The following is a 19,037-nucleotide window of genomic DNA, read 5'->3' as shown; positions in this document are numbered from 1 at the left end:
AGCAGAGCAGGGACAGGTGGAGCTAGTTAGGCTGAGTAGAGAGAGAGAGGTGAGCAGAGTGGAAGATAGTGGAAACCAATTAAGGTGGTAACCCGGTGGAGTGAGAGGGCTCATGACAGAACCCCCCAAGGGACGGCCCCAGAAGTCCCAAGAGCAACACCACGCCGGGCGGGAGGAGGGAGCCGGAGGAGGGCTAGAACTCCTCCCGAACGGTCCAGCGAACGTCCTCATCCTCGGAGGAAGCCGGAGGGCCGTGGTCGGGAGATGGGACAGGTCCCGAGACAGGATCAGGCACAGGACAGGAAGCCGAGCGGGCAGGACGGTTAGGGATCCCTCTGGGGCGGCCCCTACGGGTTGCAGGTTGATCAGGATGCCGTTGGTGGAAAGCGGTGATGAGAGTCCTATCCACAATCCGACTAGCTGGCACCCAGGTCCTCTCCTCAGGTCCATAGCCCTCCCAGTCAATGAGGTACTGGAGACCCCTACCCCTCCGTCTGGACCGAAGCAGGCGGCGGACGGTGTAAACCAGACCACCATCGACGAGCCGTGGAGGAGGAGGACAAGGCGCAGCAGGGACCAGCGGACTCCTGGGCACAGGCAGGGGCTGCAGCAATCCGGCTGGGGGCTGGCAGGACGACTTGTGTTGGTTGCAGATGGGGCAGGCTTGGACGAATTCCCGTACATCCTTCCTCAGAGAGGGCCACCAGAACCTCTGGGCGAGCAGGTTGTAAGTGCGGGTGGAGCCAGGGTGACAAGCTAGGCGGGAGTCATGTCCCCACTGAACGACCTGGGACCTCAGGTCTTCGGGGACAAAAAGGCGGTCAGCTGGGCAAGTGCTGGGACCTGGCTGGTTACGGAGAGCCTCCAGCACCTGTTCCTCAACAGCCCAGGTCAGAGCTGCAACGATGCAGGGACTTGGCAGAATCGACACAGGGTCCTTGGAGGGGTCAGGAGCGGAGTTAGTAGGTACTGGCCGAGGGGGTAGTGCGGCGGCAAGCAGGCAGGTTCGGTGGCAGTCCTCTCCCCACTCCCTGATCACCCCGGTCACCCAGTCGAGCTGAGGGTTGTGCCGGGCGGAGCCATGGGTAACCCAGGATGAGGGGTTGGCCTGGAGAGGGGAGCAGGTGAAACTGGATAGTTTCTTGATGGTTTCCGGACAGACCCATCGAGACCGGGGCCGTGACATGAGTGACCGATCCGAGTAAGTGTCCGTCCAGTGCCCGGGCAGGAATAGGAGGTGTCAAACGGAGGTTCTCCAGTCCCAGTTGGCGTGCCAGCTTGATGTCCATTATGTTGGCTTCGGCGCCAGAATCCACCAGAGCAGCCAGGGTGTGAGTTGAGTCAGGGAGGCGGAGGTGAACTTGCAGCAGGGGTTTGCGGTCGGAGGACTGGATGGTCATTGAACTCAACCGGACTCCCCCTATGCCCGGTGAGCTTCGGCCCTTTAAAGGGCAGGTTACCACACGATGTCCATCACCTCCACAATAGAGGCAGAGGTTTGAGGTGAAGCGTCGCTGGCGCTCTGCAGGAGTGAGAGAGGCTCGCCCAATCTCCATAGGCTCAGACTGATCAAGCTGACCTGGGTGAGTGGCAGTAGATGACAGGAGCCCAGTCGGATCTCTCCGAATGCCGGTAGTAGGTGGACCTTGGCGCCCCCCTCTCACGGCACGACGGGTCTGTATCCTTCTGTCGATCCTGACAGTCAGTGCGATGGCTTCATCAAGAGTGGAAGGCAGTTCATGGGAGACCAACTCGTCCTTGATATAGTCAGCCAAACTATGGAAGAACGCGTCCTACCAACGATGGTGTGTTCCAAGAACTTCGTCTAGCCAGGGTTCGGAAGTCGATGGAATGGTCTGCGACTGTACGTCTGCCTTGTCGAATACTGAACAGTTCACGAGACGCCTCTGCGGTAGGTGAATCCAGGTCAAACACCTTCAGCATCTCCTCGGCAAACCGGTCGAAGGTTGCACATGCGGGGTTTGACGTTCGAACTCTGCTGTTCCCCAGAGTCGAGCTCGGCCCGTCAGGTGAGTGATGGCATACCCAACTTTAGCCCCCTCCGTGGCGAAGGTCCTTGGCTGCAAGGAGAACTGAAGTCGGCAGCTAGTCAGGAATGGCCGGACCTGGGTTGAATCGCCGTTGAACCGCTCGGGGTTTCCAATCTTGGGTTCGGAGCAGCGGCTGCAATGACCGGGGCAGGTAACTCGGGGGCAGGGGCTGGTGGGCAGACTGGCTGGGGTCAGGTTGGTGAGGAGTTGAATGATCATGGCGAGTTGTTGTTGCTGCTGCTGGGACTGCTGCTGGTGCTGCTGGAACTGCTGATGCTGTTGGTGGCCGACCTGAAGCAGAGAGGAGATGACGCCGCTCATGCGGCCTAGCTCTCTCTCAGTGTGTTCCAGGTGTAGCATGGCGGTGGGTTGCTCAGGTTCTTCGGTTTCCATGTCGGGGGAAGTGTGCGCTGAGTCCATGATGGTCAGATCGTACTGTCACGGTTCAGACAGACGACAAGAGGACCACAATTGCGTCACACCAGAAAGTTTATTTAAACTTAAGGGGGAAAGGGATGTAGGGAGTGAGTGAAGGCTCCAGGGGTTATCCCGTCCGATGTGCTGGGTCTGTGCCTCCCCCCAGTGGCAGCGATGCGTCCGATGACGCCCGGTGGTTGGTGGTCCAGAAGTCCTGGGGGGAGGAAACACAGACACAACGGGCTGAATGAAACCAGGCAGCAGTACAGTTCAGGGGAAATCCAAAATACGTAGTAGCAAGGCAGAAGGCTGGTCAGAGTTACCGGGATTGAAGAGTAGTCAGGAGTCGTAATGGCAGAAGCAGGTCTGGATCTCCTGAGGCAGAAGAGTAACCAAAAACCAGGCAGGTCCGGGGTCACAAAACCAGGGTGAGCCAGAAGCGCGAGCAAACAGGTTCCGGGTGTGAGCTTTGCAGACGATCTGACACCGGAGAGCTGAAAGACAGGGCCTAATATACTGGGAGAGGTTAGTGGGTAATGCAGCGCAGCTGGCAGAGTAATTAGAGCCGAGCAGAGCAGGGACAGGTGGAGCTAGTTAGGCTGAGTAGAGAGAGAGAGGTGAGCAGAGTGGAAGATAGTGGAAACCAATTAAGGTGGTAACCCGGTGGAGTGAGAGGGCTCATGACACGCTTGTAACGTCAGTAGGCTACAGCTATGCTTCACTGTGGGAAATCCATTGGAGATAACATAATGATGACACTGGTACTTTGATAGAATATAGTTTATTATCATTGAATAAATGTCATGTGCATAGGGTGAATCTGACTGTGCTGATGATGACATAGTGATCATGCTTAGCACAACTGAATGAGCCCATTGTATTAAAAGTTCATGATACATGCAGTGATGGCACTGTTTGTGTTTAGCCTTATTCAATGAGTACTGTGTATTACAGAGCACATATGACTGTAGTGTGGTGATACTGACATGAATGGACAGTCATTGAGGCCAGAGTCTGTCTGTCTGTCTGTCTGTCTGTCTGTGTTTGATGAGTCCAGTTGCTCTGGCATCTTTCATGGGGTGATTAGGCCTAGCAGAGCATGCTGTTGGACAGACACACACACACACACACACACACACTAATTTACAGGGCTCGTCTGTCTTAAAATGTAACCCTCTGCATCTCAGGGGTCCCCTCCAGTGTAAAGGCCTTATGGGATGATCATGCCAAAGCAGCATTCTCTGAAAACACACACACACAGTTTAGCAAACTAACACGCAGCTCTTGAGCTCATCCCTCATGTTTTGGTTATTAAGCCCTCATCTCTCTCTCTCTCTCTCTCTCTCTCTCTCTCTCCGCTCTCTGTCTGTCTGTCTGTCTGTCTGTCTGTCTGTCTGTCTGTCTGTCTCTCTGTCTGTCTCTCTCTCTCTCTCTCTCTCTCTCTCTCTGTCTCTCTCTCTCTGTCTCTCTCTCTCTCTCTTGTGTGTGTGTGTGTGTGTGTGTGTCTGTGTGTGTTTTCTATGGGACAGACACAGTGGGGTCTTTGTTCTCTGCCTGCCAGTGTAGTGTGTACTCTCTCACCCTGCTGCGTCCGTCTCAGGGGAAGGTGATGTTATTGTGCTCCCCTCCCCAACCTCTCCTCCCCTCTCTCCAGACCAGGTCTCCATGGCAACAGGTGGCTGGCGTCTGACCACATTTATCTCTGTTAATGAGCATCCGTCTGAATGCCCCTTAGTGTGGGCTATATACCACACATAAACACACACACACCACTCCTGCTGCTGCTGCCTGACACATGCTGCAGTGGGCAGCCAACAGAGACACAGCTCAGAGTCAGCAGTGCTGTGGAGAGACTAACACACCACTGAAGCTGTCATACAGTAGGGAAGCTCCTCTGTGCTGTATGCAGAGCACAACACAGCTGCTGAGAGACGAGGCTGTAGTTGAGAGAGAAGAGGACCGGAGTGGAGTGTACTAGTGCAGGCCCATGTTGGAGGTGATGACGCAAGAGTTGTGGCTGTGAAAAGATCAGACAGTGTTTAAATGTTTCCTCTGAATGTTGAAAATCCACTCAATAACAACTCTGTCTGTCTCTCCCTCCCTGTTGTAGGACTTTTTTTTTTTTTTTTTGTAATGTTTATTATTTGTTGTTTAACACTCTGCCTCTCTCTTTCTATCTTCCTCTCCATCGCTCTCCCTCGATCTAGATCTGCGTGGTGTAGCAGGGCAGGCCAAGCCCCTGAAGCCTCAGCGCTCCCTCCCTGGGACACCTGTCACTCACACACTCAAACACTTCCCCATCAACCTGCGTACATCCATGGACGGAAAGTACAAGGAGATCGCCGAGGTGAGAGCACAGGGACACAGTGTTGTCAAGCACTTTCCAAATACGTGTTTGCGTGCGACTGTGCGTGTGTTAGATGTTTGTGTGCGACTGTGCGTGTGTTAGATGTTTGTGTGCGACTGTGCGTGTGTTAGATGTTTGCGTGTGACTGTGCGTGTGTTAGATGTTTGCGTGCGACTGTGCGTGTGTTAGATGTTTGTGTGCGACTATGCGTGTGTTAGATGTTTGTGTGGGTGTTAAATGTTCATGTTGTTTATGTAAGTTTGTGTATTGTAATGTTTAGTTAACTCTTCCTGTGTGTTCTAATGTTTATTTGACTCTCTGTGTATCTCTCAGGAGCTGTTCACTCGTAGCCTGACGGAGAGTGAGATGCGCACCGCTCCTTATGAGTTCCCTGAGGACAGCCCCATCGAGCAGCTGGAGGAGAGACGCCAACGCCTGGAGAGGCAGATCAGCCAGGACATCAAGTAGGGACACACACACAGCAGCAGACATGCACAGTCACATACACACCAACACAACTCCTCCATACACACCCAAACACCCCCCATATGTGACCAATCAAGGTATCCTGTCTGTACCACTGCTAACTGATCATGTTTCTCTGTTTGTCTCATCACATCTGATCACCCTTCACACTCTGATCCCCTTTGTGTGTGTCATGTGCGTTACTGTGGCTATCTTGTGTGTTTTGTTTGTGTACCTGTATTTGCATCCTTTCTGTCTGTCTTTCTGTGCTTGTGTGTTTAATAAATGTGTGTACGTGTGCCCCCCCCACTACCACGCCAGGCTTGAGCCAGAGATCCTGCTCCGCGCCAAGCAGGAGTTCATGAAAATTGACAGCACTGCCGACCTGGAGTGAGTGAGCTGTACTTTCAGTCTCTCGCTATCTTTTGCCTTTTCCTAACAATCTTGCGAATACATAAAGTCAAGTTTTTACCTACACCGTATGTACAGTCCTTGGCACTCATTTGCCGAATAGTTTAATTTTAAATGTATAATCTGGTTATATATTGAGGATGTTCCACTCCAGCTCCATTAGTGAAGAATGAGTTCCCTGTGTGCTGCCCCCTACTGGTGATGTGAGGTATAGTCATCACAGGTGATGTTGATGTGGATTCTTCAGGGAGGCCTCTGAGGTACAGGGCTGTTATTCAGTCCCTCCAGGATTCTGCGATTGCAGTTTTTTAAGCAAAATTATGCATATTATGTGACTGCACTATTTCTGCATACATCGCAATATTATCTCATAAAACTGACCATCACCTCAGTACAAATAGAGGGTTTGCAATTTCAACCAATCAGTGCACATTTGCTGCTTAATATGATTAAATCAAGCCACACGTCAACAAACTTTTTCTCTCGTCAGCGCATTTTTGCGTCAAATTAGACAAAATCATTGCATATTGCCATACAAAAAATTCTGAATTGCCACAACAACGTCAACCCCCCCTAAAAAAAAACAGCAACCTTTCACTGGCCTAATTGGCACCTATCTCCTAGGCTCTTATCGCCACGGCAGGGTTTCCGTTAGCCGGTAATTTACGTCTTTTGGCTGATAAAATAAATGAAAAGCCGATAAATAAAAATGTTGCTGGCCAAATTGTCCAGGGCTGCCTATCACCCCGATTCGCTTCAGTACCATTCTCTCACCCTTGCGCGCTGCCTCTGCTGAGGAGAGAGAGAGCGAGAGAGGAGCCTTTGCCTAGGCTACTGTTGATTGCGAAGATGGAGCCCTTTTCCATTTAAGTGAAACGAAAGCTAGAGAGTATGCCTATAGTGAAAAGCCCACAAGGCAGGGCTCTAGACTCCGACCATTTAGTTGCATTTTGCGACCCTTTGATTTGGCTGTGCAAGTAAAAAAAATAATATTGGTCGCATCGGTGCGAGCTGCACATTCATTCACCTCACTCAAAACTATTTTTTGGGGGGCTAAAACCATGATTTGGTCAAACAGTACAAAAAGTACATTATCCTCATGATTCCTGTAACGAAGGTGTCTGCCTGCCTGCCGCTGTCTCAGGCAGGATGAAAATGACTACATGAACCATGATCCTTTGCTAGTTACGGCCACCTTAGCGATTTTTTTTGGTGCCATTTAGGCCTATTCAGCAATATGGCTTGCTTCAAATTCAACTACTTCCTGTGCCATCCGGAGTTTTCCATAAGAATACATGGATGATGTCAGCGCTATCACTATCTACGGGTTTTAATGTCTATGGTTGTCACAGATGGACATTAAATGTGCTGTTAGATTAATACATGGCTACTAGCAGTGGGTATTATCTTTAGAGTTAGTGATCTAGCTAATGTGCTTCGAGTTTCCACTTACTCAGGTTGTGAATTAGCCGCAAATAAAGTATCCTATAATATTAGAGCGCATAAAGATGCAGGCAAATTAATCTCTATCAAAAAAATAAATAAATAAATCTGGAGCACTATTTTAACTGTAAAATATAACAATAGCATAATTGTCTACCCTAAACGCATGACAATCACTGGATTAGGTTGCACATTAAACTATTTTGAATCACAAAAAAGATGATGAAACAACTTATTTCTTTACTAACATCTCAGTAGTCTATTACACTTGAATAAAGTACTGTGAATGACTTTATAAGAAACATTTTCAAAATTCTATTGAGTGATGCCGCGGAAAACAGTTGGTGAATTAGCTGCCTCCTGTAAGGCTATATCTGTATAGCAGACGCAGCCTATCTGACAAGGATGTCGGTGTCGTAGCATGCCGCCAGCATATCTCCTCTCTCTCTCTGGTGCTATGCCTAAGCTTCTCTTCCTTTATATTTCTTTTTTTAAATAATATCATACAGTTGACACCTAAGCCTATAGGTCTATGCATGCAGTTAGTGCTCAAATCTCTGACAGCTGAACCGTGAGGAGGACAATTATTGTTTTAGGAAATTAAAAACAATATAACAATAGGCTATAAAGTTTAGCATATGCTACACATCGAAACACAAGGAATCGTGTTTTTGTCATTTATTATAGGCTGTTTTTAAGAACACGGAAATGTGGCTCATTTGGCCAATATCCCTAGTTTATTGATGGCGCTGGCTGCGTGGGAGGACGCGCTATTAGGTTATGCACCCAATGCATAAGGATCACCAGTACATTTCTCAAATGTCAGATAAATTAAAATATTCCCTGTCACTACTCCGGCGCCTGATTTTCCTAATGGAAATCCTGCACCACAGTTTCCACTACATCAGTAAAGCCCTGGTCTTTTGATGTTCATCTTAAACATCTTAAAAACAAAACTTAGACATGCCTTGGTATTCATGACCTAAAGAATCATTCAGTCTAAATGCAGATATGCAACAGCTGAGGCGCAATTCACAGAGAGACAAAAAGACAGTGAGACATATTTCCAACTTAACCTTCTTCAAAGTGTACATTACCAATAAAGTATTGATTCATATATTTTCATAGCTGCTTTGCAGAACTATTTACATGAGATTTCTCCTTCCCTTCTCTCCACATCATACCTCAACCCCATGCTCTCTCCTATCCTAATATTTTCTTTACCCCTTCTCTCTCTCTCTCTCTCTTTCTCTGTTTTTCCTTCATCTCACTCTCTCCCTATAGGTTTATGAATGAGGTGGGTGGTGTGGACAGGACGGATGATGGCTGGATGAAGGAGAGAGTATTACCGATGGAGCGAGAGTACCAGCGCGTCTCAATATCAGGGGAGGAGAAGTGTGGGGTGAGAGCTGCTGACTAAACAACTTGATAGAATAAATCCAATCACAGTCCATCCTGATCAGTGTTTTATCATTCCAAGTACTAGTTGGTTGGTCTCTATGTGCCACATGCTCACTATGGAAGGAAAACCACTTCCGTCAACAAGTCTATTGAAGGAAAAGAGGAGTGGGTTTGGCAGTGCTTTGACTTTTATTTATTTAGACACTTGGAGGCAGTTTAGAAATGAGAGCCTGGAACAGGTAGTGAACCCCGGTCTCCAGTGGGGACAGCATGCGGTCTAGAATTGTGGAATTGTTACCCACTCAGCCACACTCTTGACGGTGCCTGTGGATGCCTAAACACTGTAGACCTGATTTGTACCGTTCTGCCCTGACCAGGTGCCCTTCACAGACCTGGTGGATGCAGCTAAATGTGTGGTGAAGGCCCTGTTCATCAGGGAGAAATACATTGCGATGTCCATTCAGAACTTCTGTAAGACCACTGCCTGCGAGCTGGGGGAGCTGGGAGAGAAACCCCTGGACCTACGCGTCTATGAGGAGATCCCCGAAACCCCCGTTGATGCAGGTATGACCCACTCACACACCTGACACGTTGGGTATGACACAAACTGAGACACACAGGGCATAGCTGTAGGGTTTCTGCCCCCATCTTCTTTAGCAATTGAGTTACTTTGTGAAATTGTGAATGAAAATGTGTGATGTATTAGTGATGTATAATAATAGTGATGTATAATAATATGGTCAACTCTTCTCCCTTCCCCACTGTCTCCCACAGATGCTCCAGTCCACCCCCCTGTCTCAGAGACTCACCCCTATGAAAACCAGGACACCAAGAACATGCCTGCAGACACAGGGTACAGCTGTAAGATGGTGGATGGGGTCATGCATGTCTACACCAAGAAGAGCCCCATGGAGAAGTGGGTTTGTGTTTGAGTCTGCTTGTTTTCAGCTTTTGGAGGGAAGTGTGTGTTGTGTGATGGGCTAGTCTGCTTCTACGTGTGTGTAAGAGAGAGTGTGTAACGGAAAAGCTCCATCCTCATTTCCAGGAGTACAGAGTTGGACCTGCCTTACCCAGACCTGAAGGAGTACATCGCTGACATGAACGTCATGATGGCTCTCATCATTAACGGACCAGTGTGAGTGTTACTGGCTCTTCAACCAGGAGCCATACCATCAACATCAGTCACATCTGTTGTCTCATTAGTACTCAGTGTGTTTGTGTGCGTGTGAATGCGTGTGTGTGTGTGTGTGTGTGTGTACAGAAAGTCATTCTGCTACCGCCGGCTGCAATACCTGAGCTCTAAGTTCCAGATGCACATCCTGCTAAATGAGATGAAGGAGCTGGCAGCCCAGAAGAAGGTTCCTCACCGCGACTTCTACAACATCCGCAAGGTGACACACAACAACAACAACACTGACACAACAACCGTTCACAACACTGGGGCACAGCATCCAACAGCTTATTGATCTACAACATCTCTATAATACCTGCAAAGTGTTCAATATCAGTTAGTCTCCCACTATTATATTGGTGTAGTTTCTACCCCGTCATGTGACCAATGAAGATACACCACTGCTAAGTGCTAACTAACTCATACTTTTTTTGTCTTTCAAATCAAATCAAATCCAATTTTATTTGTAACATACACGTGTTTAGCAGATGTTATTGCGGGTGTAGCGAAATGCTTGTGCTTCTAGCTCCGACACTGCAGTAATATCTAACAAGTAATATCTAACAATTTCACAACATACACCCAATACACACAAATCTAAGTAAGGAATGGAATTAAGAATATATACAGATATGGACGAGTAATGATAGAGCAGTAGGACTAAGATACAGTAGAATAGTATAGAATACAGTATATACATATGAGATGAGTAATGCAAGATATGTAAACATTATTAAAGTGACACACTCTGGCATCCATCCTCAGTATTTCACTGTTGTTGACCCTGTCCCTGTCTCTCCCCCTCCCTCTGCCCCCAGGTGGACACACACATCCATGCCTCGTCTTGTATGAACCAGAAGCACCTGCTGCGTTTTATCAAGCGGGCCATGAAGAAGTACCCTGGGGAGATAGTCCACATGGAGCACGGCCGGGGACAGACCCTCATGGAGGTGTTTGAGAGCATGAACCTGACCGCCTTCGACCTGAGTGTGGACACACTGGACATGCACGCGGTGAGGAGAGGGGGAGAGGGAAGGGCAAAAGATAATTGTTAGAGAGGGAGGGGTAGGAGAATTGTTAGAGAGGGAGGGGTAGGAGAATTGTTAGAGAGGGAGGGGTAGGAGAATTGGGAGAAGAAGAGTGGTACAGTAAGTGTCACCTGTCTGTTCTCAGGACCGCAACACGTTCCATCGCTTTGACAAGTTCAACGCCAAATACAACCCCATCGGAGAGTCCATCCTGAGAGAGATCTTTATCAAGACAGACAACCACATCGAGGGCAAATACTTTGGCCACATGATCAAGGTCTGAAACCAGCCCATGCTACATTAAACAGCCATACAGTCAGTGGTGTTTATGTGTTAGTTCACCCGACATAGTTATGCACATTCATATTAAGAGAAAATGTGGCCTTGAAGTCTTAATTTACAGACATGAATACAATGATATTGATGTCTCTAATGCATTGTTGTTATGATGTGCCAACAGGAGGTGATGGCTGACCTAGAGGAGAGTAAGTACCAGAACGTGGAGCTGCGTCTGTCCATCTACGGCCGCTCCCGGGACGAGTGGGACAAGCTGGCCCAGTGGGCCGTCAAACACCAAGTCTACTCTGACAATGTGCGCTGGCTCATCCAAGTGCCCCGCCTTTTGTGAGTAGTACCTCTACCTACTACAGCATCAACAAAGCAGTTATACATGTCTACCTTTTATCAGCTTGTATTGGATGTAAACCTCTCCTTGTATTTGTGACAAGTATTATGAATGAAGGTTATGAATCTTTGAATGAATACTATGAATGAATGTGAATTATAGTCATCTTCCATATTATTAACCCTCCTCTGACTGCAGTGATGTGTACCGCACCAAGAAGCAGCTGGCAAACTTCCAGGAGATGATGGAGAACATCTTCATGCCTCTGTTTGAGGTCACCATCAACCCCCGCAGCCACCCTGAGCTGCACCTCTTCCTGCAGCATGTGAGTCACTCACACAGCACTAGGCACTAGCCCAACAGTCCACACAGTAGGATTCTCCCTTTCCCTACACCTAACATATCCAGACAGTTCAGATGCATTTTTTTCCGGTATGAAATAACTTAGGGCCCTACCTCATTCATACACTCCAGGCACTGTTTTACAGTAACTTATTGTTGTATCACTGTGTTGTCAGGTGGTGGGCTTTGACAGTGTGGATGATGAGTCCAAGCCGGAGCACCACATCTTCAACATGGACAGCCCCCTGCCAGCCGTCTGGACAGAGGAGGACAACCCTCCCTACTCCTACTACCTCTACTACACCTACGCCAACATGACCGTGCTCAACCACCTGCGCAGGTACCAGGCTGCTTAACAAACCTCAGCACACAGACAACAATAGAAAATAGATAAAGGCCCAGTGCTGTCAAAAAATTTATTTTCATGTGTTTTCTATATACAGTACCAGTCAAAAGTTTTCTTTATCTTTATACTATTTTCTACATTGTGGAATAATAGTGAAGACATCAAAACCGTGAAATAACACATATGGAATCATGCAGTAACCAAAAAAGTGTTAAACAAATATATTTTATATTTGAGATTCTTCAAAGTAGCCACCCTTTGCCTTGATGACAGCTTTGCACACTCTTGGCATTCTCTCAACCAGGTAGTCACCTGGAATGCATTCAATTAGCGGGTGTGCCTTGTTAAAAGGTAATTTGTGGAATTTCTTTCCTTCTTAATGCGTTTGAGACAATCAGTTGTGTTGTGACAAGGTAGGGTTGTTATACAGCAGATAGCCCTATTTGGTAAAAGACCAAGTCCATATTATGGCAAGAACAGCTCAAATAAGCAAAGAGAAACGACAGTCCATCATTACTTTAAGACATGAAGGTCAGTCAATACGCACATTTCAAGAACTTTTAAAGTTTCCTCAAGTGCAGTCACAAAAACCATCAAGCGCTATGACTGCATCGCAGTGCTAGCTGTGCCACTAGAGATCCTGGTTCGAATCCAGGCTCTGTCGTAGCCGGCCGCGACCGGGAGACCCATGGGGCGGCGTGCAATTGGCCCAGCGTCGTCCAGGGTAGGGGAGGGAATGGCCGGCAGGGATGTAGCTCAGTTGATAGAGTTGTGGGTTCGATTCCCACAGGGGGTATGAAAATAATGTATGCACTAACTGTAAGTCGCTCTGGATAAGAGCGTCTGCTAAATGACTAAAATGTAAATGTAAAATGTAATGAAGCTGGCTCTCATGAGGACCGCCACAGGAAAGGAAGACCCAGAGTTACCTCTGCTCTAGAGAATAAGTTCATTTACATTACATTTACGTCATTTAGCAGACGCTCTTATCCAGAGCGACTTACAAATTGGTGCATTCACCTTATAGCCAGTGGGATAACCACTTTACAAATTGTTATTTTTTTATTTAATTTTGTTTATTTTGTTTATTTTTATTTTGGGGGGGGTAGAAGGATTACTTTATCCTATCCCAGGTATTCCTTAAAGAGGTGGGGTTTCAAATGTCTCCGGAAGGTGGTGAGTGACTCCGCTGTCCTGGCGTCGTGAGGGAGCTTGTTCCACCATTGGGGTGCCAGAGCAGCGAACAGTTTTGACTGGGCTGAGCGGGAACTATGCTTCCGCAGAGGAAGGGGAGCCAGCAGGCCAGAGGTGGATGAACGCAATGCCCTCGTTTGGGTGTAGGGACTGATCAGAGCCAGAAGGTACGGAGGTGCCGTTCCCCTCACAGCTCCATAGGCAAGCACCATGGTCTTGTAACAGATGCGAGCTTCAACTGGAAGACAGTGGAGTGTGCGGAGGAGCGGGGTGACGTGAGAGAACTTGGGAAGGTTGAACACCAGACGGGCTGCGGCATTCTGGATGAGTTGTAGGGGTTTAATGGCACAGGCAGGGAGCCCAGCCAACAGCGAGTTGCAGTAATCCAGACGGGAGATGACAAGTGCCTGGATTAGGACCTGTGCCGCTTCCTGTGTAAGGCAGGGTCGTACTCTCCGAATGTTGTAGAGCATGAACCTACAGGATCGGGTCACCGCCTTGATGTTAGCGGAGAACGACAGGGTGTTGTCCAGGGTCACGCCAAGGCTCTTCGCACTCTGGGAGGAGGACACAACGGAGTTGTCAACCGTGATGGCGAGATCATGGAACGGGCAGTCCTTCCCCGGGAGGAAGAGCAGCTCCTTCTTGCCAAGGTTCAGCTTGAGGTGGTGATCCGTCATCCATACTGATATGTCTGCCAGACATGCAGAGATGCGATTCGCCACCTGGTTATCAGAAGGGGAAAGGAGAAGATTAGTTGTGTATCGTCAGCGTAGCAATGATAGGAGAGGCCATGTGAGGATATGACAGAGCCAAGTGACTTGGTGTATAGCGAGAATAGGAGAGGGCCTAGAACTGAGCCCTGGGGGACACCAGTGGTGAGAGCACGTGGTGCGGAGACAGCTTCTCGCCACGCCACTTGGTAGGAGCGACCGGTCAGGTAGGACGCAATCCAAGAGTGAGCCGCGCCGGAGATGCCCAGCTCGGAGAGGGTGGAGAGGAGGATCTGATGGTTCACAGTATCAAAGGCAGCAGACAGGTCTAGAAGGACAAGAGCAGAGGAGAGAGAGTTAGCTTTAGCAGTGCGGAGAGCCTCCGTGACACAGAGAAGAGCAGTCTCAGTTGAATGACCAGTCCTGAAACCTGACTGGTTTGGATCAAGAAGGTCATTCTGAGAGAGATAGCAAGAGAGTTGGCTAAAGACGGCACGCTCAATCGTTTTGGAAAGAAAAGAAAGAAGGGATACTGGTCTGTAGTTGTTGACATCAGAGGGATCGAGTGTTGGTTTTTTGAGAAGGGGTGCAACTCTCGCTCTCTTGAAGACGGAAGGGACATAGCCAGCGGTCAAGGATGAGTTGATCAGCGAGGTGAGGTAGGGGAGAAGGTCACCGGAGATGGTCTGGAGAAGAGAGGAGGGGATAGGGTCAAGCGGGCAGGTTGTTGGGCGGCCTGCAGTCACAAGTCGCAAGATTTTATCTGGAGAGAGAGGGGAGAAAGAAGTCAAAGCATAGGGTAGGGCAGTGTGAGAAGGACCAGCAGTGTCATTTGACTTAACAAACGAGGATCGGATGTCGTCAACCTTCTTTTCAAAGTGGTTGACGAAGTAATCCACAGAGAGAGAGGGAGGGGAAGCAAAGAGCTTCCTAGGGTTAGAGGCAGATGCTTGGAATTTAGAGTGGTAGAAAGTGGCCTTAGCAGCAGAAACAGATGAAGAAAATGTAGAGAGGAGGGAGTGAAAAGATGCCAGGTCCGCAGGGAGTCTAGTTTTCTTCCATTTCCGCTCAGCTGCCCGGAGCTCTGTTCTGTGAGCTCGCAATGAGTCATCAAGCCACGGAGCTGGTTCATTAGAGTTACCAGCCTCAGAAATCAGCAATTAACTGCACCTCAAATTGCAGCCCAAATAAACGCGTCACAGAGTTCAAGTAACAGACACATCTAAACTTTTCAGAGGAGACTGCGTTAATCAGGTCTTAATGGTCAAATTGCTGCAAAGAAACCACTACTAAAGGACACCAATAATAAGAAGAGACTTGCTTGGTCCAAGAAACACGAGCAATGGACATTAGACCAGTGGAAATCTGTCCTTTGGTCTGATGAGTCCTAATTTGAGATTTTTGGTTCCAACCGCCGTGTCTTTGTGAGATGCAGAGTAGGTGAACGGATGATCTCCGCATGTGTGGTTCCCACCATGAAGCATGGAGGAGGAGGTGTGATGGTGTGGGGGTGCTTTGCTGGTGACACTGTTGGTGATTTATTTAGAATTCAAGGCACACTTAACCAGCATGGCTACCACAGCATTCTGCAGCGATACGCCATCCCATCTGGTTTGGGCTTAGTGGGAATATCATTTGTTTTTCAACAGGACGATGACCCAAAACACACCTTTTAGGGACCAATGTTGTTTTAGATAATTTGGCAGTACGCCAAACCGGCCTCACAACCTCATAGTACGTGTAACCACGCCAGCCCAGGACCTCCACATCCGGCTTCTTAACCTGCGGGATCGTCTGAGACCAGCCACCCGGAAAGCTGATGAAACTGAGGAGTATTTCTGTCTGTAATAAAGCCTTCTTGTGGGGAAAAACTCACTCTGATTGGCTGGGCCTGGCTGCCTAGTGGGTGGGCATGGCTCCCCAGTGGGTGCCCACCCATGGATGCGCCGCTGCCCAGTCATGTGAAATCCATTGATTAGGGCCTAATTTATTTATTTCAATTGACTGATTTCATTATTTGAACTGTAACTCAGTAAAATCATTGAAATTGTTGCATGTTGTGTTTTATATTTTTGTTCAGTATATTTCCACGCTATGAGGTTGGAATAATATTGTAATATTATGGAAATTATGATAATGCCCTTTTAGTGTAAGAGCTGTTTGAAAAGACTGCCTGACATTTCAGCATGTTTTGGTGGGATGGAGTTTTGGCCTGCCTGGTAAATTAATTAATAGACCAATAAGAAAGAGAGTTCCAAACCTCTCTGCCAATAACGGCTAGTTTTCAGTTTTCCACTTCCCACTCCCAGACTGCCCTAGCAAAATTCTTGCTTGAGAAATTGCTCTTTGCAAAGAAGCTATTTTGGTTTCTTTTTTACCACGGAAATAATCACAGTAAAGTACTTAATTGTTACCCAGAAATGATTTGATATTGAGATAACAACAGCTGCATTGGACCTTTATACACTACCGTTCCAAAGTTTGGGGTCACTTAGAAAAAAATTTTTTTTCATGAAAACATACATGAAATTAGTTTGAAATATAGCAAAATTAATAGGAAATGTAGTCATTGACAAGGTTAGAAATAATGATTTTTAATAGAAATAACAATTGTGTCCTTCAAACTTTGCTTTCATCAAAGAATCCTCCATTTGCAGCAATCACAGCCTTGCAGACCTTTGGCATTCTAGTTGTCAATTTGTTGAGGTAATCTGAAGAGATTTCACCCCATGCTTCCTGAAGCACCTCCCACAAGTTGGATTGGCTTGATGGGCACTTCTTACGTACCATACGGTCAAGCTGCTCCCACAACAGCTCAATAGGGTTGAGATCCGGTGACTGTGCTGGCCACTCCATTATAGACAGAATACCAGCTGACTGCTTCTTCCCTAAATAGTTATTGCATAGTTTGGAGCTGTGCTTTGGGTCATTGTCCTGTTGTAGGAGGAAATTGGCTCCAATCAAGCGCCGTCCACAGGGTATGGCATGGCGTTGCAAAATGGAGTGATAGCCTTCCTTCTTCAAGATCCCTTTTACCCTGTACAAATCTCCCACTTTACCACCACCAAAGCACCCCCAAACCATCACATTGCCTCCACCATGCTTGACAGATGGCATCAAGCACTCCTCCAGCCTCTTTCATTTGGTCTGCGTCTCACAAATGTTATTCTTTGTGATCCGAACACCTCAAACTTCGATTCGTCTGTCCATAACACTTTTTTCCAATCTTCCTCTGTCCAGTGTCTGTGTTCTTTTGCCCATCTTAATCTTTTCTTTTTATTGGCCAGTCTGAGATATGGCTTTTTCTTTGCAACTCTGCCTAGAAGGTCAGCATCCCGGAGTCGCCTCTTCACTGTTGACGTTGAGACTGGTGTTTTGCGGGTACTATTTAATGAAGCTGCCAGTTGAGGACCTGTGAGGCATCTGTTTCTCTAACTAGACACTCTAATGTATTTGTCCTCTTGCTCAGTTGTGCACCGGGGCCTCCCACTCCTTTTCTATTCTGGTTAGAGCCAGTTTGCGCTGTTCTGTGAAGGGAGTAGTACACAGCATTGTACGAGATCTTCAGTTTCTTGGCAATTTCTCGCATGGAATAAATAGCCTTCATTTCTCAGAACAAGAATAGACTGACGAGTTTCAGAAGAAAGTTATTTGTTTCTGGCCATTTTGAGCCTGTAATCGAACCCACAATTGCTGATGCTCCAGATACTCAACTAGTCTCAAGAAGGCCAGTTTTATTGCTTCTTTTATCAGCACAACAGTTTTCAGCTGTGCTAACATAATTGCAAAAGGGTTTTCTAATGATCAATTAGCCTTTTAAAATGATAAACTTGGATTAGCAAACACAACGTGCCATTGGAACACAGGACTGATGGTTGCTGATAATGGGCCTCTGTACGCCTATGTAGATATTCCATAAAAAATCAGCCGCAATAGCCATTTACAACATGAACAACGTCTACACTGTATTTCTGATAAATTTGATGCTATTTTAATGGACAAAAAAATTGCTTTTCTTTCGAAAACAAGGACATTTCTAAGTGACCCCAAACTTTTGAACGGTAGTGTAAATGATGAATGAATCGCATGAAAACCTTAAGGATTGTTTATGAAAATGCTTTATGAAGCAAATATGTGTTTGCTTGTGCCATGCAGGAGGCGTGGCTTCCACACGTTTGTGCTGCGCCCTCACTGCGGGGAGGCGGGGCCTGTCCACCACCTGGTGTCAGGTTTTATGCTTTCAGAGAACATCTCCCACGGGCTGCTGCTCAGGAAGGTCAGTCAGCACCCACGCCATCTCCCATAGCGATGCCACACTACCATGGCAACAACACTACTGACAGATAGTACAGTTCAGTTCATAGGTGACCTCTGAAGGTTTGATTGATTTATTTATTAAATTATGTTTTGGGACTTTGCTCACCAGGTTACTTCAGTTGCAAATGTAAGAGAATTCAGGAGAACAATCAGACACTGTTCCCTTGAATTACTGCAATTGTGCATTCAACAAGATAGACTATATTGTATCATATGGCGTCTCTTTCCTCCTCTTGTCCCCAGGCACCAGTGCTGCAGTACCTGTACTACCTGGCTCAGATTGGCATTGCCATGTCCCCCCTGAGCAACAACAGCCTGTTCCTCAGCTACCACCGCAACCCCCTGCCTGAGTATCTGTCCAGAGGCCTCATGATCTCTCTGTCCACTGACGACCCCCTACAGTTCCACTTCACCAAGGTCAGTGTACAGGGGAGCGCTGTCAAGACAGACTCACACAGAGGCAAAACCACACACACTACAACTATGTAACTATGGGGGCTGCAATGGTGAGTCAGTACAGTCAATTAGTACAATTAATGTAATGTTTCTTTGTCTTTTGTGTGTGTTTGGCCTCAGGAGCCCCTGATGGAGGAGTACAGCATTGCCACACAGGTGTGGAAGCTGAGCTCCTGTGACATGTGTGAGCTGGCCAGGAACAGCGTCCTTATGAGCGGCTTTTCCCACAAGGTATCCGCTTCCTCTCCTCTCATCCATATTTTTGCCCTCTGGTCTCTGACCTTCCCTTTCATTTGTCTCTTATAATGGA

The 19,037-nt window shown here is 47.6% G+C and overlaps 1 protein-coding gene across 6 annotated transcripts in view; it reads left to right on the top strand.

Annotated features, from left to right (window-relative positions):
* LOC121575277 (AMP deaminase 2-like) overlaps window positions 1–19,037 on the top strand; it is a 126,339-nt gene that overhangs the window by 104,669 nt on the left and 2,633 nt on the right. For 5 of the 6 annotated variants that reach the window (XM_041888254.2, XM_041888256.2, XM_041888258.2 and 2 more), the window contains 16 exons: window positions 4,676–4,815; window positions 5,149–5,279; window positions 5,602–5,670; window positions 8,419–8,536; window positions 8,913–9,099; window positions 9,310–9,451; window positions 9,581–9,670; window positions 9,797–9,926; window positions 10,525–10,719; window positions 10,880–11,011; window positions 11,195–11,358; window positions 11,558–11,684; window positions 11,878–12,041; window positions 18,110–18,230; window positions 18,515–18,688; window positions 18,848–18,958. In XM_041888254.2, coding sequence (XP_041744188.2) covers window positions 4,676–4,815; window positions 5,149–5,279; window positions 5,602–5,670; window positions 8,419–8,536; window positions 8,913–9,099; window positions 9,310–9,451; window positions 9,581–9,670; window positions 9,797–9,926; window positions 10,525–10,719; window positions 10,880–11,011; window positions 11,195–11,358; window positions 11,558–11,684; window positions 11,878–12,041; window positions 18,110–18,230; window positions 18,515–18,688; window positions 18,848–18,958 — 2,195 coding nt within the window. Of the gene's footprint in view, window positions 1–3,980; window positions 4,465–4,675; window positions 4,816–5,148; window positions 5,280–5,601; window positions 5,671–8,418; window positions 8,537–8,912; window positions 9,100–9,309; window positions 9,452–9,580; window positions 9,671–9,796; window positions 9,927–10,524; window positions 10,720–10,879; window positions 11,012–11,194; window positions 11,359–11,557; window positions 11,685–11,877; window positions 12,042–18,109; window positions 18,231–18,514; window positions 18,689–18,847; window positions 18,959–19,037 lie in introns of those variants that run through there. The other variant, XM_041888259.2, reaches the window with a different exon arrangement.

Source organism: Coregonus clupeaformis, chromosome 10 (genome assembly GCF_020615455.1).
Source record: "Coregonus clupeaformis isolate EN_2021a chromosome 10, ASM2061545v1, whole genome shotgun sequence".
Classification (NCBI taxonomy): domain Eukaryota; kingdom Metazoa; phylum Chordata; class Actinopteri; order Salmoniformes; family Salmonidae; genus Coregonus; species Coregonus clupeaformis.
Note: the sequence above shows the minus strand (reverse complement) of the source record. Positions and strands in the feature narration are given on the sequence as shown.